Source organism: Athene cunicularia (assembly GCF_003259725.1).
Source record: "Athene cunicularia isolate RWA chromosome 11 unlocalized genomic scaffold, athCun1 chr11_part2, whole genome shotgun sequence".
Classification (NCBI taxonomy): Eukaryota; Metazoa; Chordata; class Aves; order Strigiformes; family Strigidae; genus Athene; species Athene cunicularia.
Window position 1 is genome coordinate 448,267 of NW_020799114.1, and position 24,269 is coordinate 472,535.

At 52.7% G+C, this 24,269-nt stretch overlaps 1 protein-coding gene across 1 annotated transcript in view; it reads right to left on the reverse strand.

Moving 5' to 3' along the window:
- Positions 1-24,263, reverse strand: part of ZFHX3 (zinc finger homeobox 3) — a 192,771-nt gene extending 168,508 nt beyond the window's left edge. The window contains exons 1-2 of the mRNA XM_026857013.1: positions 22,719-24,263; positions 18,748-19,244 (exon numbers count right to left, since the gene is read on the reverse strand). Of these exons, the coding sequence (XP_026712814.1) occupies positions 18,748-19,244; positions 22,719-23,832 (1,611 nt within the window). The 5' untranslated portion in view covers positions 23,833-24,263. The remainder of the gene's footprint in view (positions 1-18,747; positions 19,245-22,718) is intronic.
- Positions 24,264-24,269: the final 6 nt, after the last annotated feature.

The following is a 24,269-nucleotide window of genomic DNA, read 5'->3' on the forward strand; positions in this document are numbered from 1 at the left end:
GGAGCCGGCCCGAGGAAAGGCCGCGGGAGCGGGTCCTGCCCCGGCACGGCAGCACCCGGCGGGACAGGAGGGCTCTGCTGCCGCCGCCCCATGGGCAGCGCTCCCGGGACACGTGCGCGAGGGGCCGCTGTAATAACGCTCCCTAAACCCGCGTGGGAAATTGAACCGGCCACAGAAAACCACACTGAGTTCACGTTATTTAATAAAATACTACAGACACAGATTAACTTCCCTTGCCCAGTATTTATTGTTTCATCTATCTCTAGAGAAGTTACAAGCGCTATGATAGACTGAAGATTTCCTTGTTTTCATATAGCTTCTTTATAACTTCCTACAGCAATGTACCACATCGAATCCCAACAGATAACCATACAATAACAACAATACACAAGACAATTTTTTAATCCTCTCCATAAATCGAAGAATATCAATATCGAAGAGATGGATGATACAACCTCCCCTCACAGAAGCCAACAAGGATGCATTCAGGAACAACAGACCAAGCTCATCCTTTGTCCACAGCCCTCACGGAGAAACATTTGTGAGAAATGATTTCCGCTTTCCTCCAATCAACCAGAGGACTCCATGCAACATGAAGGCCCAAACTCTGTCCTCCTGCCTCACCAGAGCACCCCTGCGACACAGAAACACGTGCTCCTGGGCACAAAACCATCAGCCCTTGCAAACCCCACCTGCTGGGGCGTACGGTGGCACCTCCTCAGCAGGCAGGTCATGGGGACCACCCCCAGGCTCTGCTCTGCTCCCTCCTCCAGCAGCCCACACAGCACCAGCCTTCCCTTCATCCCACGCTCCTGACCGAGCCGGGCTTATGGTGTCAGCCCAGGACCCAGACGAGGCCCCGTCACGGCAAGAGCTGCCCCGGCAAGAGGTAAGCTGGACGGCAGTGGTGGTGGCGGAGCTGTGACGGCCCGAGGATGCAGGCGACAAGAGCAGGCAGTACAGGAGGAGGGAGAACCAAAGGAAGGGTAGATGAATGAGCACGACAGAGAAGGGAAATGGAAAGAGGGAATATATAATATTCTTTGTCTTAAAGGTGAGATGAAAAGCGGTAGAGCAAGACCCAGCCAGTGAAGCCCTCCCATCAAAGCAGCCCTTCCGCAGAGGTGCTGCCTGCTGGGCCGGACACCAAGCTGGACACCAAGCTGGACACCAAGCTGGCCAGCCGAGGCTGCAACCTCTGATGCAGTTGGTGTTGGGGTGTACTGATGCACAAGGACAGGAGCACCACCTGATTCCAGGTGGGTGCCGAGAAGGTAAGTTCATTAAGTGTCTGTGACACACACAAACAGAACACAGAGCACCGCAGAAATGCCCACGAGAAAATAAATAATTCTTCATTCAGTGAAAGCTTTGGATTGTATTAGACAAAGCCTGGGGCACTGTAATGAAAGAGGAAGATAAAAAGAAATGGAATAATTACTCATTCACAGAATGAGGCAAGAATCCTACTGGAAAAATATGTATGGAAATATTTATAATTAAAAACTATAATAATGCCTGCACACAAAGGACTGAATTAAGGCAACCTGAAGTCTGGTATTTTCTGTGTTGAAGATGGTCCCGAGGGCTTCCATGAACTGAACGGACACTACTGTGTCTTAAGAATCGTGTCTATTAATTCAGGCAGCTGCTCCTTGCCCCGCGCCGCTCAGCAACTGCTCTGTCAGAAAAGCCACCAAATTCTTGGTGAGGTGAAGCCACCTCCAAATTTAACTGGAATATCTCTCCAGCCCTTGCAGTGGTTCCTAGCACACGTTCACAGGCCTGGTGTCCAGAAAGGACACGTCAGTGACCCAGACCAATCTAGAGCAGCAGAACCGTTTGGCTCACGTGTCACACACACATCCTGCAAGCAGCTCGCAGCCTATGGACGGATTGGCTTTGCTGCTCTAACTTCACCTGCAACAGGCTCCCGACTTGCAAGACTGCCAGGAATTGGGGCAATAATCCCAACAGACGCTGGTAGGGTAAAGGCAATGCCCCCCCCGACACCCTGCGGGGCTGGCACAGCCTCCCACCCTCGACGCGGACTTTACCAACCGTCTCAGTGGAAAAGGTCAATAGTTCGCACTAGCAGTAGATCTTCTGCTTTTCATTCCATCATCATGAGCTGACACCCACACAAGGCATCGTCCTTACCAGAAGGGCAGAAACTAAACCACCTGCGTTTTAATGCCACAAAAATACGAGTGGTCAGAGCTGTCCAGAGGCGGGGAGAGCCGGGGACGCTGACAGACCTGTGGCACTGGTGTACAACCGCCTGCGCACCACCAGAACGGGAGAGTGAACCCGAAACAAAAGGGACGGCGGAGATGCCTGCTGGGCCTGGCCTACCTGCCTGTCTGCATTCCTCAGCGGTTTAAGCCCAAGGAAAGTCGCTGAGCCACCGAAGAGAGCAGGAACCGAGGCCGGGTTTGGGGTCAGAGCATCCCGCCCGCTCCTCCGTGCTGGTCCCCGCGCTGGCTGCAGACCCCACACACCAGTGGGGACTTTGTCCAAAGGACAGAGCTGCTTTGTGCAGCTCTGAAAATAAACTGAATCTGCAGCTAAAAACCTTTAACTAGCCAACAGGCTCCAGTCTTGATGATGAAAATAAAACAACCCAAAGTGTTCTTCAAATCATTAGAAACCCCCCATGTGACAGTCTTTTCTTCCCCCCATTCTTTTCCTTAGCAGTTTGCACCCTGATATGCTGAAACCCGGGTCTCCAGTTAAATGAGCCACACACTTTTATTGCATCATTCCTAGCTTTATGGCCTCGGTATAGGGTCGAGTCAAGTAAGCCTCACAGTGAGATTTCAGTTCAATATATTTACCTCCTTTACATCCATAACAAATTAAACAACTAATATCATCATGGCTGGCAGGCACCTGCACGTGGGACCTCCTGCAGTAAAGGTTTCTTTTATCTTTAGGAAAAAACAAGGCGAATCCAGTGCTCATTACCTGAAGCTAATAGATGCAGACAAGAAATGGTGCATGTATTTTGGACAGGGTCAGCAGTTAACTCTTCAAACAAAAGGATACAGCAAGTTACTCCGTACCTGGGACTTTCTAACATGAGATTTTGTAACTGGAAGCAGAAGTTTGAGACACAATTCAAAGTACAAGGTACAACACCACAGCTTCTCTTAAGGGCAGACTGTGATGGTCCCTCCTGGTTTTTAACCAGGACGACCCCCCGCTTGCTCTGCGCAGGGCTCACCCAGCCCCGCGGGCACACAGCGGGTGAGGGGTGTTCCAGTGCCTGGAGCCATTCAGGTTCCTACGGGATGCGGAGCTCTAGTGTCCCGCGTCCATACGGTGCTTCCTGCCGGTGCAAGTGTAACACCGACTGTAACGTTTGTGCAAAATTTCCTGTGCATACCCAAGTCCTAATTCAACTGCATCGTACTTCTGTAGAGGAGACCGGGACTGCTCTGAGTATCAGCTGCAGCTACTCCCTCCTGGACTAAAAACATGGAAGATACGGAGCTTGCAGAAGTACACTGAAGCAAAGAGAATAAAACCTGAGATGATAAATGTCTCTGCTCTCTGGCGCTCTCTTTGTTCCAGCGTATCTGCATCCACTTGTATTTGCTGTATACAGGTACAGAAACTCCTGGGAAAAGCCAGGCACAGTATTTACTGGTTTTAGCAATTCTGGATCTGCAATCCACGGTGTAAAGTCTGTGGAGACATACACAGGGTAGATGATAAATTCTGTGAAGGCAGCGCTAATCAGCATTAGGAGTACTTACTGACTACTGCAATTCAGAAATAAAATGGAAGCAGCAAAATCTTTTTTGGGGGCAGTGTCCACTCACAGCAGAGGAACGTGAAGAGATGACAGATTTCTAAATCCTATTTATGAAATTGCATGTGTGACTATATACTCCAGTAGCCCTACGATTCTCATTTCTGTGACCGTGTGGGATTAACTCCTTTGCAAAGACACTTGCTCGGGGTTAGCGTACGCTATCAAGAGGCCAGGACGCAGGTTTCGTGTCTTGCTAATCCACCTGCCCAGCCCAGAGTTAGACATTTTAATGGGTCTATCTGGGCATTGTAGTGCCCACACCAGCAAACCCATGTAAGTCAAAACCAAGGAGGTGTGGAAACAATAAAAGCAAGGTTCCCGCTTTGTGGGACTATGGGAAACACGCACTGGCAGATGGACAGAAGCTGTCTAACACAGACCCCGTGACACGAAAACCCATCTACAGAAGGACGCCAAAATCTTTACACTCTCCCACCAGGCCAAAGCCGGTTTAAGAACCAGCTCCGGGACAGCCCGTCTCCTCCCAGGGCCTTCCAGCGGGGCGCACACATCAGCACCAGCTCCGTTTCTGCCGCGCAGCCGGCGGTCAGGAGCCAGAACCGTCCTTGAGGCCTCCTCCCCCGGCACCGCTGCCGGGTCCATCAGGTGCGGGCCCTCTGCAGCCGGGAAGCGCGAACACGGCCCCAGCACCACACGCCTGAGCGCAGCGCCCGCACTCACTTGACAGTCCCAGCAGCGCTGCGGGCGTCACAACTTCCACCAAACCGGGACACCCCCGGGGCTCCTGCCGGAGAGGAGGCGAGTCACGCCCGAAGGGAGGGAGGCGTCACCCCAGGAGTGCTCCCAGCCGCTCCTCCCTCTTCTGCCTCCCTGCCTAAGGATCCTCCGTTCCCTGGCACACACGTGAAGAGCCCAACAACTCTGAGCCAGTTTCAAAAACGAAAGGGTGGCTGATCCAGAAAGCCGGAACCTGCTGACCGGGGTGTTTGTGCAGCGCAGGCTGAGGGACAGGAGGACAGCCAGGCGGGGACAGGGCTGCCAGGACACCCAGAGGACCCGGGGCAGGGGGACAGGCCCTGCCTGCCTGGAGCGTGACCCCGGCGGCACCCACGGGCTTTGCCACAGCACGAGCCATCGGCACAGCCCCGTGCCATGCGGGTGTTCGGCGTGATCCTGTCTTAGCCCCCTCGCCCACACAAGCCCTTCCTTCCACCCCCTCCACGGTCACGCTCCTTTTCACTAAATCCACCTCCCAAAATGTTTTTGGCATGACCGTGCAGCTCCTTCCCGACCAGCACCCTCTTCCTCCCCTGACCGAGGAGCCAACCTGCATCCCAGAAGCAACCCCTGGCACGAGCTCAGTCTTCGCACGGCCCCCGTGACGCCCCGTTTCCCACGGCGGGCCTGGACACGCCGACAGCGGGGAGCAGAGCAGCCCCCAGCCCTGGCAGACGCGGGGAGCAGCCCTGTGCAGAGGGTCCTGCGCAGAGGGTCCTGCACAGAGGGAGGCTGGAGGATGCTGCGGGACCCCCCGCCGGGCTGCCCCCACCCGCAGCGCCCGACAGCCCCCCAGACACGGGGTCTCGCAGGCAGCTGGTGCCGCACGTGCCTCCAGCTCCGGCCGCCGTGCCAGCACGCTCGCTGCCGAGACGAACGAGCGCTGCGCTCCTTCCCCACCAAAAACCCCGAGGCCTCTGCGTGTACGCTAACCACAACCCTTTGAGAGGCTCGTGTATTTACAAACTGAGGCATGTTGAAATCAAAGGGGATACCATATGACATAATTCACATTAAAATGTCAACAGGCTGACAATTTATAGAGTCAATCCACCCAAGGTGGGGAGAACTAAGACGCGGTAATTGTTTAATTCCCGCTTAAACCAACAGCAGCTTTACCTTGCAGCGCGGTACCGCGCGCAGGGCCTTTCGGGGCTGCTCTCAGCCAAGGGATGCCAGCGGCTGGCGAAGGGCCAGGGATTAGATAACCGCCTTAACTATTTATAGGCACTTCTCAGAGCAGCCAGCGGGCGCGGGGCTGGGGAAGGCGGGATCTGCTGGGGGGACGCAGCTCCAGCCCACCCCACAGCAGGGACTTGCCTCAGCAGAAGGACAGCCTGCTGTCGGGGAAGGCAGAGTCCCTGCTCGGGCCCTCAAGGCCCAGCCCCGGGTCCCCTGCCCGCACCTGACCAAGGCCCGGCACCGGGCTGGGCGCTCCGTGGCCCCGGCTAACGAACCCCCTGGCGCCACCCGCCCTGACCCCGCCGGGACCTGCAAACGCCACGGCAGCGAAACGATGGGTGAACAAAGTCCCCCAGCCACACGTTACTTCAGGGCGCACCTGAACTTTTTACCCCAGGTAGATCGCAGCAGCTTTGCCCATATCGAATATATCGTGTTGTGTTGCGAGATGTGACATCGGCCACCTCAGCTCGCTGACATCCCTTGCCCACAGACAGGCTGCTGGCAACGCGTCTTGTAGCATGCAAGGAAGGCACGAGAGAGAAACGTGCACCACTGGGAAAAATTTTACCTGGATAAACCACAGTCAATAAATTTTCTATAAATGCCAGCTAATGCTGTCCCTTTGAGAGCAATGGGAAGGGACTGCGTGGACTCCAGAGTCCTCTGCACAGACTTGCTGTCTGTACATAAACAGTAACACCTCATTCTCTCTTCTACCTCATTAACTGAAACGCATTAAAACAAGTGTGCATTGGGAGCAGAAAATGAGACTGTTAAACCAAGCTGATATAATCCTCATCAGCTGTGGGAAATGAGAACACATCCATTACGCTGAATCAAGTGCGCCAGCTGTGATTTACTGATAATGTTAAGACCCCAAGAAAGATGCTCTTCCCCCCTGACTGTATCTCTCCTGCTTCTTTCACCCTGGGCAGTTCAATTCCCTGTCTTCAGGACTGCCCTGTGCGTTACACCCCCGGCCCGGGGGGCCGCCCTCCCTGTTCCAGCAGCCACCTGCAAGCTCAGCGCCGCGGGCCCGGGCTGCAGACAGCGTTGTGCACCTCTCCTGCCCCAGAAGCTATCTGCTCAGTAAGAAGCAGGGAACCCTCTGACTCTGCTAGTGCAGAAGTGGTATAAAAGGCCAGGCCAGCAGAGCACACACCCAGAAAATGGGACATTTCAGCATCCCAATGTCAAACCGGGACACTTGGGTGCAGTGTGACATCGGCGGGGTTTACCTCAGGGGACGCACACGCTGCCGAGGCGTTCGCACCTTGTCTTAACGTTACCGGCCTGCCCAAGAGCATGAAGGGGAGAAAATACTGCAGCACCTACGTATAAAGCCACCAGAGCTGACACCATCGGACCCCTAATCCCCCCGACCAGCGGCCAAAGGCAGCAGGAGAGCGAAATGGGGGACAGGGGCTGATCTGCCGTGACCGCTGACCCGCAGCAGCAAGGGCCCAGCTCCACAGGAGGGTGAGGAGCCGCTCCCTTCTCCTGGGGGCAACCAGGACACATCCCGCCCTTATGGGCAAAGACTTGCTCAAGATGTTGGAGAAATGCTCACTTTTTCTTACCCCGGGGAGCCAGAGCAAGGGGACCCTCCGGATGGCACAGGAGGTGCTGGCTGCGGGAACCGGGCGGACCACGTTCACCTCGACAGCGCAGCAGCCGCAGGCCCTCCGCCACCCTGGGTTTGAACTGCTGACCCGAGCGCAGCGGCTCAGGTTTCCAAACTCCCTTTTCCTCGCGCCAAGCGGCACTTCTGGTGTGGCAGGACGGGGTCTCCTCTCCCCGACGCCTCTGCCTCGCCTCCGTACTTAGAGCAAGAATGTAAACAACCACTTCAATGCTCACATCTGCTAGTTTTTAAACCCAACTTAACTGTTAAACAGCATCTCTGTCCGAGGGCGATCTGTCTGGAGACTGGGCTCCTCGATCCCAACCTCGGGGAGCGAACAGGACTCACCAGGGTCTGAGCCGGCAGCTTCCAGCAGCCTGCGCAGGCATTCTGAACGGGGTCTGTGAAGTCTGTTTAACCAGCATGATGTGTGCAACAGAATCACAAAGAAACAGGCATTTAAAGTGACATCTGTTGGATTAATTAGCTGTGTAATTAGCCTCCCCTCTGTGGAGATAGGCTTTGTTACTGCTGCCTGAAACTTCCCCAGGTGATTTTCTTTGTAACCATCGTTCTCCAAGCATGAGAAAGAGGAGTGGGTGGGACAGGACTGTAATGCCTGTTCAGAAAGAGAGGCAAGAATAAAGTCTAGAAGCCATTAGGCAGCTGAAGGGAAATAAATGACAGCAGGTCAGAGGACCCAAACCGCCACATAAACGTGATGAGACCCGAACAGGTCACGTGCATCAATCCTGGCAAATGCTGTAACCGCGGGCAGGCCTGCACCAGGCTGAGAGCAAGGGATACAGTTCAGATTTCCACATTCTCCCCAGTTCGATCAGAGCAGCCTCTGCCTCCTGCACCAGCTCCCCAGTCTCCCCACCCCGCGAGCCCCCAGGCTGACCAGGGCGCTCGGAGCTGCCTCAAGCAGCCGTGCGAGCAGGCAGCGAGTGCACTGCCACCCGAGCTGCCACAGCCTCTTCTGCTGGGCAGAAAAATTCTGAGCTGATGCTTAGGACAAAGAGGAAACCAGGATCCCAGGATTAACTGCACTCCACTGATGATTTGATGGCCAAATACAGGTACCTCCTTGGAGAACCACCTCCCTGCTCTAAATGCAGAATGAGAGGGGAGGAAGGAACCAGGGCATTCATTGCTGGTGTCAGGAAAAAAGCCGTGTAACAATGGAGCTGTTCGGCAACCCCAACATAAATCAAACCGGTACCTAAGCAAGTGTTTGTACGGCACGTTGATTCCTGCAGCTTTTCCATATTGTGCCACAACCTCCAGACTGTTAATTCCTCACAGCTCGTGGCAACGGGAAGGGTTCAAAATATGGCAGTGGGAAGGCAGTTTTAGAAAATGATGATCCAGCACTGCGAAAAATCAACTGACTCTGATTCCTGCTTGTTCTCTTGACTCTGCACAGAACACGCCAAGTCCCTGCCAGAGCCGTGGGAGCGGGAGCCTGCTCCTCCTGCCCCCGCAGCGCACTGCCTTACCCCGTCCTGGCAGCGGCACCTGCAAACTCCTGGAAGGCACTTGGGGCAGACTGGTATCACTGACCTTTTAAATAAGTATTCACCTACCAGGTTACGTGCTGTGGCCACCCCCCAGGTGCTGGTGCCCCTGGCAGCCCCTAGCCCAGCACAGGCGGCCGCACGCTCCGGCCACGGCACGGGACGGTTCTCTCGTGCGCCCGCAGCTCGCCCGCGCCAGCAGCCGTCGCTGCCAGAGAGGCAAAGTAACCTGGAGACAAGTATCTTCAAACAGCTGCAATAAGGTTTACCGGAGCTTGTCCAACTGTACCCAAAGGCACAACTTTCCGAGAACCTGTTGCACAAGTGTAACTTACTGCCTAATTTGACTTGCAGAACTTGACTGCACCCATTATACTGCAAGGCCAGGATTTTTAGGACTGGCAAGTAGGACCAAAAGAACATTAAGGTATTAAGTCATGTATCATGCATACATTATTTATTGTAATTTAATGAGTTTCCTAGGAGATAGCAAACATAGAACCTCCCATGCTGCTTCCACAGTAATTCTGGGGGCTTTAATTGTTTCAAAGTTTTTTTCAGAAATAGCTCAGTTCTCTCAGGAGAGAAGATGACAAAGCCCCTTGCAGCGTGGTTGCACTGGCACAGCCTAACAGAAAATCAGCAGCCCACGCCACGTCGCACGGAACAGGTCGGGGACAGCACCTTATGGCCTCCCGCCCAGCTTGCAGATCAAGGCGCTGCCAGAGATGGATGTCGGTGAACGGCCATCCATTATTTAGTGAGCTCGCCATCCAGCAGCCTGCAGCTGCGCTGCTCTTACCTGCCCAGGACTGTTACCCACGGTGCTGAAAGCCTGACCTACCCCAACCAGGAACGGGGATTAAGAGCATTTCCCAGGTCTCAGAGGCACGCTGCCCAACGAGAAATGCCATGGCCCAGGTGGAGCCCAGGATCATTGCGGGGGGGGGGAACTGCTCGAGCGCAGGCTGCAGCGGACACCAGCAAGCAGGGGCTGGCCAGCCCCACGCTGCAGCTCCGCTCGCCAGCTTCAGCCTTGTACAAAAGGGTCCCCCCACCTCCTCTGCCTGCGCGCTCCAGCACTCCCACACCCAGGCTTGCTCCAGTCCAACCCACTTGTCTTCAGCTACAGGTGTTGGGTGTCTGCAGGAACACCAGGACAAGACCCCGACAAACAGATAAACCTCCTTTCAGCTCTCCTGGCTGGAGCTCCCCGGCGCAGCGTGGGATGTGCAGGCGGGAGAGTAAGTGGACACACACTTCTGTGCCAGCCTGTGCTCACGTGGCTGATCACCCGGAAAAAAAATGCAGGTCTTTCGGATCCAGACCAGCATCCCTGGCACACATCCTCCCTCCCTGCTCTCCGCTGCGGAGCAGTAACCTCCCACATCAGACAGGAGGGACAGCAGGTCCCCAACAACTTACACCACCACAGCAAGGTCTGCTGGAGCTTCTGCCAACATCAGAGCAATGACCACAGCCACCGGCCCTCACCCTCACAAGCATCGTCTGAAACGGGAAAAGCTCCAGCTTTGAAATTTAAATATTCATCCACATGTTCCAAAATTTTGGGGATTGAAAAAAAAAGAACCATAAACAGAGACAAAACCAGCATCAACCGCCTCATCAGAACGATGACATCTCGTGAGAGAAGAGCCCGGCCCAGGGCAGCTCTGCGAGAGCCTCCTCGCTCCCCCACGCAGCCTCTCCCCCCAGCCCACACATCTTGGTGACCCGGAGGGAAACCGAGCCCCAGCAGCCATCTGCAGTTCACAAGTGCCTGCTACAGAAGCTGTGAAAAACTGTCAATTTATGCAGATTAGGATAAAAGCTTGTCAAGGTGTTTGCTCGGTTGTTTGCTTTTTTCCTTGGGTTTTGTTTGTTTGGTTGGTTATTTTAACCCATTCTCACAAATATTTTGAATTCTAAATCCTGTTTGACGGACAGCTTTTAGCTATATGTTTTGGCTAACTCCTAGCTCCTGATGTGGTGATCACTTGCTCCTGTTCCAGTTCCAGTCTCCCTCATTTGTTATTCAAGTTGCTTTTACAGGGTGGTTTCTTCACTAAGCTGTTGGTTGCACATGGCTCAGGACTTACTGGAAAACTGTTGGAAGAAAAATCTAAGTGACTGAAGTCCATAAATAAAACATACAGCAAGCAGTGCTGTGTATTCTCAACAGTTTCGATTTCAACCCTTTCAAACAGCAGCACAGAGAAAGTGTAAGTTTTGTGATCCTGTAGTAACGTATTTTATCGTTAAATACCTAAAGGAAGGTAAAAACCTACTTTAATGCCAGGATGATGTGATGGAGCAACTTGTCACTCAGAGAAGCGTGCAGTCCCAGGAGGGAGGATGCTGAAAGGGTTATACGGATCGTGAGTGGTTTTTGTATTAAAATACTTGGCAATCCCAACAGGACACGAAAGTAGAACCAGATCGTAGGGGTTCGCTCCTCCTGGAGTTGGCTGTACTGCGGAAAACAGCTCTGCAGAGAAGCAAAGTACTGTTTGAACTCCTCCAAGCCCGGAAGGAGGCAGAGAGCTCCCCAGAGGTGCTGCCGGGGCTGGCCCGGCCGGTCCCCCGCCGCCAGGCACGGGGTCCAGCCCGGAGCCCTCCCGCCGCGGAGCCACGGCGCGGGCAGAGCTGGGCGCAGCTCTCAGAGTTCCTCCGGCCGCGGGCTCAGCAAGGCTCAAAGTTCATTCTACATTTAAGCTTGCTCTAGTCCTCAGAACCACCTCAAGTTCATATTCATCTTTCATTATGAGTTTATCCAAGACTAGAGGATGGCAGATTTGAATGAAAGGTTTTGGAGACCAGCTTTAAAAACAACTTTGTGGGAAGACTTAAATGGGTATTCGTTTGTGAAGCTGCTGTTGGAATCTTAACTTGTAGGAAATCAGCTAGAAGTCCCTTATACTCTGTAATTTAAACAGGCTTCTGGCACAATTCATGCTACTGATGAGTGTAATTCAGAGATCTGATGGTGCATCTGTAGTTCAAAAGATAAACTTGCAAAAATAAACCCAAAACACACAGAAGGCACACAGCGAGTAAATCAAAGGTTAATGCAGCTCTAAATCCTCTGTAACAAGCACGACAGCCTCTTTGTGGGCAACTTTACCCTAAGAACCTTAAAAGGCAGAGATGGAAGGAAGTTTTTGATAAAAATCAAAACCCAAACATGTTTCCTCTTGCCTACGCTAAACCATTTGGGTATTTCAAAGCCGAATCACAGCTGCTGCTCGCAGCTGGGGCAGCGCTGAGCCGGGGTCTTGCACCCGCCGGGCCCGAGGCTGGTGCCGGCCGGCCCCCGGGGCTGCTCCCGAGCCAGCACTCGCCAGCCACGGCCGGGGCAGAGCTTTCTGCCGTCCGGGCGCGACAAGGCAGAGTCTACACCAGCAGCTGCCGAAGGATGGACCACGCAGGGAGGCTGCCAAGCTCCTGGTACGCTGATTAAAATGCGCTGAGGAGAGAAAAATCAAAAAACTTTCTACTTTTGTCTCCTGTATCTTGGAGCCAAAAGCCAAGAACTTATTTTATTTGCTTCTCACTGATGCCATGTATTTTCTGTTTTTTTCTTTTTAAAGCTTGAAAACCCAAGATATTTCTTTGAAACTCTTGACCTGATGAAACATCGAGCTTTTATACGGTGGAGTCCTACAGGAAACATCTACTGCCAGCCAAGCGGTGGGATGAGATGACTCTCAGCTCTACCCTACTGCAGAATTATGGCACACTTAACTCACACCAGTCCAAAAAGGAACAGTAACCAGACCAATAAACGAGCAATTGCAACTAGCAGCGAAATTTGCGCAAGGAACCAGGCCAGATCTAAACCAACCCTCTTCTAGCCCATCATCCGAGCTTCCAGGCACCAGCTGAGAACTCCCTGAGCTGGAGCTCGTGTCTCTGGGACCATCCCGTGAGCACTGGTGTGCCAGCTCCCCACCCATCTGCCCCGCTCCTCCTCCAGTCCACGCTCCAAGCAATGCGATTCACAGACAAACGATACGCTGTACGGAAAAGTGTGCTTTTTCCATTTTAAACCTGTTGCTAATTGTACCAGATGCTCCTTATTTTTTGTGCTAGGAGGAAAAGATGAGCAACTGCTGCCTATTCACCTCCTCTGCTCCATTCTGGATTCAAGCTAACTCCAAGGTCTATTTATTGTCTTCACACAAGTCATTCCAGTCAATCACCCCTGACACTTTCACTGGGCTGCTTCTAGTTCTTTTTAATCCTTTCTAAAATGAGCTAAATTGAACACAGTATTCAACGACCAGCCAAATCAGGATTTACACAGTTCCCATGTTTTACACTTCCCTTTCTGCATGCCACTGATCCCTGAGTTAATGCTTTCAAAGAGATCAGGAATGATTCCACAGCTCGCTTTCAGGAAGAACTTTTTTTTTTTTTTTTTTTTTTTTTTTTTTGCATGACAGGGGGAGTGAGGAGAGAAGCCTACACATCCACATTAGGGCTGTCTGCCCTCCATTCCTCTAACACTCCGTGACACCAGATTTCATCTATCATTTCCTGTGAAAGCACTTAGTGTTGTAAAGTTCTTCTGCAACTGTCATCCAGCTTTACATCTAAGTGGTCTACATATTTTTACCTTAGAGCAGATTTTCAAGCTTGCTTTTTGCTCCATTTTTGGATCACTTAGGAACACAGCAAAAACCACGTATCTTTCTAATCTTTTTTCTCCATTGTTAAAGTTAGTTTTTATTTTACTTTTTATTTTCATCCTTCACCTTGCTATCAATTCACAGACCTCTTCCCACAGTGACAATAACCACATCTTTGCTTAAGAGCTGCTCACTAAGAATCCTGACAAAGACTCTGGGAAGCCCACTGCCTGTATGAACAACCCCTGCCCTGCCTGGAGGCTGGCCAGCTCCTTCAAGTAACTGGCAGTGCCAGGAGAACCGTCTCTTCCAAAAGTCTGCTTTTCCCCCTTTCTAATCCACATGCCTACTAGGACTCTTCTTATTACACTTTCTATCAATTTGCTGACAATGCTCTGTAGTTCCTGGCACACACCACAGCGCCAGGAGTCTGCCATTTCGTGCGCAGGTTCCTGCAGGACTCCAGTGAAGAGCCCTGGCAACCCCAGCAGCTCTTCCTTCCCTGGTACCTCCGTCTGAGACCACCTCTTGGATTCACCCGACGTAAAGAGGCACCCTTCAATTCTTCTCTGAAACACGAGTGAGAAGAATTCGCTTCTCCTTCCTGTCCCCACACCGCGGCCCTTCTTCTCTCTTCCCTCTTCTACCTCCCTTGGAAACACTTTCCTATTTAATCATGTTGGACTTTCTGTGGGCTTTGGCAGGTTTCTCCCCCACTCCGTTTTCAGCTTTTTCTCGTGGCAGTGTACATTTAACACAAGCACCTAATGTGATTTTACGTAAATCCTGTGTGACCTGCACACATCACACCCTTTTAATTTCTCTGACAGTAGCTCACCCATTCTCATATAGTTTTAACTTCAAAGCTAGATACTATTATGATAAATGCTCTTTTTGTCTGTTTCTATTATGGAAGGATATTGAATTTGAATGCATTATCATTATCATTCAGTAACTACACCTCGTACCATATTCCACGCATCATCTGGGATTAAAACCTTTTTGGGATTTTCCAACAAGTTTCTTCAAGTTGACACTCTGAGCATTTAGAAGTTTAGTCACTGCGTCACACGCTGCCGTGATGCTGCATCCATCTGCGGAGTGGTGAAGAACTGTCTCCTACTGCCCCTCCTACACCGCAGGCTCTCGAATTCCCCCCGGCGGGTCGCAGCCACGGTCCTGCTCCAGCAGCAGGTGATACCCTGCACACGCTTCTGACTGTGTGATGTCAGTCACCGCTGGGGATTCTACGGCATTTCCCTGGAGTCGAGTTAATGCCCACTGTCACCCCAGCTCCTCTGCCAGCGCCACAGGTCCTGCACCCTCACACTGCAGCGTCCTTGGGGTCAGCTTCCTTCCGCCCGCCTTCTCAACTCTCTTTGATCAGTAACTTCACTGAAGACCAACAGCCCCACCACAGCTCGGATGAACACACAGAACGCCGGCTTTGGGTTCAGCCTGTTTGGAGTCTTGCACTTGGCCGAACGGTGCAGCGGGGCTCCCGCACCCCACCGCAGCTGCACCGCCCGCTGCGTCACCCTGCGCGGCCCCGAGGCCCCGGCGAGACGCCACGCTCCGCCGCGGAGCTGGGAACTCCCCCCACCTCCTGCTGGGGCTGCACCTGCACCCCCACTTTTCCTTTTCACAGGTCATGTCTTTCCAGGTCAGCACAGATCCAAGAGTTTCATCACCACTACTATCCCGAGAACTGCTATTAAGGAGCTGTTTTCCTGCACGCTCTGCATCTCCTAGTTAACAAAGAACCTCTATGCAGGGCATCATGTAACCCAAACCCTCTCCTCCAGACTCCCTATTCCCTAAAAAAGTTAACTCAGCACTTGGAAAGCCTGAAAAGGAAGACACTGAATGCACTCATTGAATGCACACATCGCTGGCCAGACTGCCAAATGAGTTTCTTCAGTAGTTCTTTGTTTAAACTTCTTCTGAGTTGCAGGTTTTGAACTGCAGATTTTCAGGAAGTTGTAGGAAACGTCCAAACTTGGCTCTTGCTCGAGCAGATTAATTCCTTCTGGAAATTCCACCTGTGCAATAGATGCCGGGAACTTGTGCCCGACCTCTTCCAGATGTGGGGAACACTGCTCTGCTTCGAGTCTGGTCTAGTCTCTGCAGTCACGAGGAGACAAGACTTGGCTTCTGTTTGCAGAGCCTCTGCCTCTCCGCTTACCACCACCGGTGTAACCCCACCCCGGCCCCTCTATGCATCAGGCTGTCCTAGCCAGGAGATGAAGGGTCTTCACACCCCTCATCTGCCTCAAGCCAGCACACTCACCTCAAAAATTCAAGCACACGCATTTACAGAGGTACCTTTGCTTTCCAGGTAGCTTCTCGGAACATAAACCCCACCAACTGCACCAAGGAGGTAAGGAGTCACGGTGAGAGGCACAAGTACTGACCGTGCTGCCCCAGCAAGCGCAGGATTAACAGCAAGACTCCAGTTTAGTCAGAGGATTTTAGGGGGACAGGAGGGATTCAGGGAGAAGACAAGAACAAATTAAGACTACCAGACCCTTCCAGTTTGTTGTGGTAAGCAGGGACCCCACTGCGGCATCCCTGCCCCCCGGCTGACAGGGGGAGGTCTGATCCCAGCTATTGCAACGTGCAGGACGAAGATGGCAGCAGAAGACCAGACCTTCTCCTCCAGCACTGGAAGCATTGCAGGCGAAGACTAAAAGGTTCACCAGACTATGGACTGAAAGTGTCTCCTGATCACATTTTTTGGCAGCAAGTAGCACTAACAGAAGTGGCTCTTGGGCAATGCAAGCAGCCAATAACATGTGATTTAAGAGAAAAATGGCAAAAAAGCAGAATAAGGAGGATTGTGTGTGATAAGCCTAGTATGTGCTCTCACCCAGCAGCATCTGGAGAGGATTTTCTCCAGCAGGCAGGGAAGAACTCGATTACATCCAGTTAACTGTGCTCTAAACTGATTATGCATGTGCCAGGCTAATGGATTACATTAGCAAGAGGAAAAATAACATCCAATCAATCTCAATTTACTGCAGACCACACCAAGGCCTGAGAGAAGAGAAACCATTCTGTGAACTACCCCCACTCCCGCTGCATCTTTTCAGCTATCAAGAGAGACGTGGCATTACAACCGCCCTGCAGACTGGAAGAATTGCACCGCCGCTTGCTCGCTCCGTAGACACGTTTTTCCATGAAGCCAAACATCTGCTGGAGCGAGAGGCCGTGAACCCGCTGTGCCCTGCTGCAGACTTCACCCAGGCCCACGTACCACCGAGCTAACGTGGGCCGGGACAGGCTTCACCGCGCTGGAGCGGGTTATTGCCCGCCCCGCGTTTCACTGCTTTCACACCAAACGCGGCGCGGGGCTGTAACAGCTCTGAGAACTGCCCAGGCCTCTTAGGAACCTGAAAACTGACAATTCCTCTTCGCCTGTCTGCGGAAAGCATTTCAGGAATCTTTATTACAAGCATCTACAGCTGCCTCCCAGTCTGACTTTGGTGGGGTTTTTTCTTCCTTCTCCCCCCACCTCCAAGTGACAGAATTCTGGTGCTGTGATTGCTTCTTCCCCACTGCAGATGGTCTAGATAAAAAATTTTTAAACTTTTGCCATGTATATGTAAGAGAACAATATTATGTGTTAAAACTCATAATAGAGCTTTCAAACAACTCTTCTGTACCCCGAACTGAATTCCACAGACAGAGGAATTACTCAGCTGTTTTTTTAAAGTCTCACTGGGACTCTCCCGCCCCCAGTTTCCAAGCTGATTTTACTCTCTCAGGTCTTCTGCACATCTGAGAGGAGAGGCATATGCATAGACCTGACCGTTTTTAGAGCCGGACTGCAGTGCTGGCTCCCAGCTGATGGCGGTACCAGCAATCCTCCCCACGGCAGTCTCGGCCTCAACCGTGAGCTCAGCAGCAGCATATTCCTCCTCTGAGCAGCTCCCCACCAACTCCAGGCAGGCCCAACAACCACAGTTCAAGGCAAACCACCTATGATGCTCCTATTTGTCTCTTTCCTCTCTGAATTTTCTGGAATTGCTCATTTCTAGGGAAAACCCAAGAGTTTTGAAATCTAGTGTAGCTGCACCATGGCATGGGTGGGCTGCGGTACAGTTCAATGTCAAGTTTCAAATTCCCATTACATAAAGAAAAATATTCAAAGAAATAATTAAGAAGCACAAAATACAGTCTGCATGTATATATACTTATATATAAAAAAATCTCACCACATTTGGGGGAGAGCAGAAAGAAAAGGAAGAGGACAGAAAGAATATAAAAAACCGGAGAGAAATGAGAAGACAATGAGTGGGATAGCACGTGTGAAGGGAAGGTATGCGGCTGCTTAGATTTATGGCAATTCGTACCTGATTGTTCATACTAAAGCCATTATGGGATGATTAGAGAAAAAGGTGAAGCTTTAAGTCCAGTGAAAATCAATAGAAACGTCTGGAGCAATTCTGCTGCACGAGTGAAAGGACTATTTACTGTATCCGGAGCTCCTCTTGGGTTACAGCCCACAGGGTTCAGGCCAGCGAGGGGAGGGGGTTGTGAACGAGAGAAACAAGTCAGGGAAGAGAAGACAGTTATAAAGGAGACACAAAATGAGAAAGAAAATAAAAGTGAAGAAAACGTGGTGGCAGCCATAGGGCAAATACCGCAGTGGAGGAGAACCCGCAGTGCCTCCACACACCGCGCGGGCGGTGCTGCAGGCGGACATGGCTCCTTGCCCTGTCTGCTCCCCAATCCAGCAGCGCTCTGCCCACAGCCCCCCCTGCCCACAGCCCCCCCGGCCAGGTGCACAGAGCAGCCGGGCAGGCCGAGCGCTGCCCTCCTCCTCCACCCCCAGAAGCCTCGAGGCCGGGAGGAACAAACACGCTTCTGCCAAGAGCCAAAGCCTGCGGTGCTCGGGGAGAACCTCGCACGGGTTAACAAAGCACCTGAGAGAAGAGAGCCAACCGGCGCGGGGCACATACCGCCTCACACAATGTTCTCAACAGCGACTGCCGGATTTTTGTGCAGAAGACCCAGCAGCCCCCGCTGGAGCCCCCTGACGCGAGCAGCCAGCGCCCCGCACGCCCCAGGAGGCAGGTCCAAGAGCTGCCCCGCACCAGCGAGGCCGGGTCCCGCTGCAGACACCCGAGCGCTCGTCTCCAAGCCATCACCACCATCCACTGCGGTTCAAAACAGATTTTCCTTTGTTCCAGCACTTGGGCAATGAAGCAAAAAGCCAACCCTTACCTTATAGAGCTTCAGGCTGGCCTCGTGCCTCGAGTTCACTGTGTGAAGACGCAGCTTCTCTAGACTGTTGGTATAGTAGTCGCAAGCGTTGCACTTCAGATGTACCGGATTCCCAATGGCCACGCACTTCAGCCGCCACTCGTTGGCCTTCCCACCCTCCTTGATATGCGCTACCAGCTGGTATTTCTGCACGTGCTTGTCCGTCTTACAGTGGAGTTGGAAGTTTGCCTTGAGCTGCGTGTTGTAGCGGCACAACTTGCACTGGTACGAGTCCCCCATCACCGCCTTCCACTCGTCCTCGGGGAGGCTGCGCTCCACGTTCATGTGGAGGCCCAGCATGTCCAGATTATCTGTAGTGAACTTGTTGCACACAGCGCACTGGAAGAGCTTCAGCGATGGGTCGTTTGTCTGCGTGAAGCTCTCACCCAAGTTCATTAGCTCCTCAGACACCAGCTGTCCACCGCCTAACCGCATGTCCAGAGGGATCTCTCCACCCACTGCACAAAGGAAAAAGGGGAGAAAGAGGTCAGAAAAGCTGAATTCTTTACTTGCCTGAAGAGAAGCACGGAGCAGAGCACACGCTGCTCTCCGTGCAACTCTTGCACCCACCAAACACACAGCAAAAGCCAAGCACGGCTGCCCCTGCGCTGTTCCTCTGCGCTGCTGGGCAGGACCACGTCTAAAGGAAAACCAGCAAATTGCAGCCAGCGTGTAAGGCTGGGAAAGGCCCGCAGCAGCCCTTGCTACCCGCTGCCGAAGGACAAACACCCCATGAGAGGGCAAGCAAAACTCGACAAGCTTGAGAGGATGGAGAATTCCTTAGTACTGCACTGACAGTCTCCGTGGACGTTTCAAGAACAGCGTAACATTATCCTGGTTTTTCTGGCCTACCTGGAGAAGCAAGAAATGTTACCTCATGCAGTACCTGAGCACTGCCCCTGCCAAACTAAAAAGAAGTCGACAGCCACAAGACCGAGTGATGGAAGTATCACAGTTGGTCACTGCACTGCCGTCAGAAGTGGGGAACTGCAGAGTGTGGCAAGTACAAAAAAATGATCTAAAAAATGCCACTCCTGCACTATGAGATCTCATCTCTTGTCCGAGAGCTCACCGCAGACAGTCTGCTAAAACCACTGTTGACAGACACTTCACTTTGTCTGCCCAAGGAAAAAACAACCACTATGAATAATGGGAGTGCAAGAGCACCAAGGAAAGCCAGCAGGACACTTACTGTCTCTAAGTGTCAGGTCTGCTCCTCAAACCAAGAGCTGAACTCTACTCACGTGCAGTAAATGAATGCACCAAGCTCTTATTTACACCAGAACACTGAAGATGCGGACAGAGACACTTTCCTTCTCTAACATTAACTTTTTATGTGAAAGCACAGAGACCAACCAACCTCTTCCAAGGACCTTTGCTCCACCTCGCTCTCCTTTTCCATTTTTAAGACATTTAAGCTCCTCCTGCAGCTTTTTTTGTATTTTACCTTGATCTTACGTCAGAACGCAGCTTAACAATCTTATTAAAGGAACTCTCAGGTCAACAGCTACTGAGTCAATCAAAGAGAGACTTTATTTCCTTAACTTTCAGTTTCTTACGTTTCAATCCATTTGCTGAGCAGCAGCCAACACTGGGAGGACACTCAAAGTTCAGGCAGAGCCGTACTGACCTTTGTGAAAGCACATAACCACTGTCAGTGCAGACCTCAGCTCTGGGCAGCGTATGTGCCACTGTCTTCCCTGCAGAAATGCAATACCACGATGGTCACCGCAGCCCTGAGCAGGATGAACTACAGCCTACGAGACAACCCGAATGCTGAGTTTGTTAGAGGAACAGCACCTCATTTTCAGCAAGGAGACCTCATGCTTCCACAAAGAACTGGTTGGAGGGGCCAAGTCCCACCTGCACGCACTGCCAGGAACCTGTCTCCCCATCAAAGCAGTTGATCTTTTTTCTTGATCCACTCCCTCCGGGACTGCCACGGCAGTGACCCCCTCCATACAGCTACTCCTGCTCACCTGCTCCCTAAAGAGGTGCTGAGCAGGGAGCCCATCACTTGCCTTCGGTGGTCCGTATCTCCCGATCGTGGTGATTATTCTAAGCACCCCTTTTAGGATATATCCTTAAATCCTCTCCTTAAACCAGTCTCTGCTGAACACACCACGCAGTAAAAAACAAAAAGCTAACTCTTCTGAATTAGTAATATTCTACTCAAATCCAGTTTTGGACTGAAGTATAAAAATGGGAAAAATCTGCTTCACTTCCAGCAAAGTTCACAGTGTGTGTACATGAGTGTAATGAGCTGAGCTCGTGTCAAGTGCTTATTGACATGGGAAGGGCCTCCCTCCGTAATCCTCAGCTTGAGATTTGCAACCATCAAGTGCACAATTCACAAATCACTCTCCAGGCAAGCTCACACACATTCAGGGCCCTGTCACGCACTTTAGGAGGCTTCAGTTAAAATATTCCCAACTTCTCACTGCCAGCTGCCCTGCGCTTCGGCAAGGAGGGGCACGAGCTGCAAAAGGGCACGCGCCGACCGAGACACTCACCACAGACACACCAGCTCCACGCACCACAAGCTGTACCACAGACAACTGTCTTACGTCTGTCAGCAACCTGGAGCTATTGAAAATACACTAGAGAAGTTGTGACCTTGACCTCCCAAAGATGCGAGCTGGGACACCGGGGGAGGGGGGGAAGATAATTAATTTATAGACACTTGAGTTCCTCCATTTTCATTTTTTTAGCATCTTGTGGTGTTGTTCTCTCATATGACTTTCATGTCCTTCTGGACTAATAATAAACTGCACTATGAATAGCTGAAGGAAAGGAGAACATGCATGAGAGCAACGAACCAGGAACGGAGTGCATCAGCAGTAACAGCATCGATGGATGGACAAGGTGAGGGAGGGCAGAGTGCAGCGCTGAGAAATTAGTTCCGAGGAAAGCAGGTGGCACATTTCTTTTCACACACTTTCTCAAGGTACTGTGAAAAATGCTCAGCAGCAGCAAACCAATGTGGAGCACAGAGCAATTCCAGCGAGTGCCTGGCCTGCCCGGCGCGGGGGGTCCCTTCTGCCCCAGCTCCAACACGCACGATGCCGGCGGCTGCGCCCGGCCCGGGGCCACGGAAGCACACGGGGGGGAACGTAACAGGACCTGACCCCCACCCCCAAGGTAATTCCAATTCTTGGGCTAAATTGCATGGGGAGAGGGTGTGCCCCCCCCCCCGTACCAAACGCAGTTCCAGTGTGAATATGACAAATGCTCACTGTCAGGAGAAGTGCATTTGGTAGCTCATTTTTAAGTGTTGTCATCTGGTGAGAGAAATAATCTTCCCTCTCTAGCCATTCCCCTCCAGTTTAATACTTCCTATCTGGTCAAGCCTCGAATCTTGTATCTCAAGCTGGCACCAGGGGAACGGTTTCCTCAGAGGAACACCACTCCCTGCACCAGCTTCATCACGACTCGCAGAACCTGTCCTCTGCTCCTCAGGGCAACACAGCGGTAACAAACCCGCCCAACACCTGCCTCGGAGGGCGCCAGCAGCTGACCGGACCCTCTCACAGAGCCCACCTACTCACTCCTTACCAAACCACAGAAAAAACCTCTGGAAACACTGGAGTATGGGTGCTTTCTGCAGTGAGGAGGAACATGCAATGCACGCCTGCAATAACCCGTATCTGCTGCTTTATTAGCTCCCCACTAAAACTCTTAGAAGGCGTACCAGAAAAGTAATGTATTTTCCCAGGACAAGAAAAGCTGGTCTGGGGGGATGCAGGAGAGGTCTGCACTGTGCAGCCTCCATCCTCCGCCACCACACAAAGGGAACTCACTGCAGTGCGGTCACACAGGCAGAAGGGCGGGATGGGGCACGCGGCGCCCAGCCTGCGCACGAGGGTTCTGCGGCGACGCAAACGCGACCCCTCCCTCGCACGTGGACGCAGTGCAAAACCCTTCAGCCTCACCTAGAGATGGAGCCATCGTGGCCATGGGGTTGGTGGGATCGAGCTGGAAGCCGCCCATCATGAACTGCGCGTCCGAGGAAGTGCTGTCCATCTTCAGGTTGGGAAGGTTCATGTTCTGCGCCAGGTAGTACTGGTAGAGCTCGGCCTCGGCGGGGGACGGCAGGCTGCCCAGGCCCAGGTGCCGGTTGTGTTGGATTTGGGACATGTTTTGCTGAAGCAGCATCATGTTGTGCATGTGCTTCTCACTGGTCATGTGAATCCGAAGGTTCCTAGCCACGTTGGTCTCGTAGTCGCACACCTCGCACCGCCACGTGGGTTTGGTTTTTGGTTTGGTGGGGGAGGGGGCCCCACAGGTGCTACCAATGTTGGCAGCCGCGGCCGCCGCAGCTGCCGCCGCCGCCGCGGCCGCCCCGGCGGTGTGGCTGAAGACTTGCTCTCCCCCTCCGTTCTGCAGGTTTTGCATGTTGTTGAGATGCTTGTCGGACTGCATATGAATACTGAGGTTGCCTTTGGTAGTAGTGGAGTAGTTACAGACCTCGCAGCGGAAGGGCTTGTAACCACAGGTGTAGCTCTCACCCCGTGCCAGCCGCGGGTGTGGCTGTCCACTTTTGCAGTAGACGCAGGAGCCCCCCGGCTCGGGATGTTTCTCCTTCATGTGCGCCTCAAGCGTCTGCTGGTACTTGTAGTGCCAATTGCACTTGGGACACTTGAGTGTCTTACACGAGTTGCGAGAATGCATCATAGTCATGTGGCCACCCAGCGACCGCGAGGAGCCCAGGACCGTGTCGCACTTTGGGCACTCCACGCCGCTCCCCGAGGGGCACTCCCCACCCCCAAGTTCACAGAGGGGGCCAGCATGCTGGTGATGGGAGATGTAGCTCCCGTCCTCGCCCTCCGCGCTCTCATTTGGTTCTGGTGCTGTGGCATTGTCTTTATTGGCACTTTCATCGATAAAGTCCAGCCTCCTGCTGCCCTCTGCCACGCTGGCTCCGCCGCCCTCATTGTTAAAGCTTAAGTGATTCCTCCTGTTTGCACCATCAAAGACAAAGGAAGAAGCAGAATTAGAACTAGTAGAAGCTGTGCCCCGCGACAGGGTCTGGAGCACGTTAGGCATTAAGGGAGAGTTAGAAATGCTTTGGTTTGAGAGAGCAAGGTCCTTTTTGCTGCTGCTGCTGCCGCCGCCTGCCACAGCCCCAGCATCTTCCTGGGGCCGGTCCTCCAGTTCATCCTCCAATTCACTTGGAAACAGTCCTTTGCAACCCTCATCATCCTCGTCTTCTTCCTCTTCCTCCTCCTCCTCTTCCTCCTCCTCCTCCTCAACATCCTCCTCCTCCTCCTCCACCTCCTCGACCGGCTCCGCCTTTTCCGAGAGGCTGTCCTGGTCGCCCCCCTCTTGCTTCTCCCCCTCTGCCACCCCAGGGTCCTTCCCCTCCAAGGATTTGGTGGGGCTGGAAGCCAGCGGGCCCAGGGGGACTGAGGTAATGGGAGTCTTCAGAGCTGAGCTGGTCAGCCCGCCCAGGTTGAGGAGCGCGCCGGGGGCCAGGACACTTG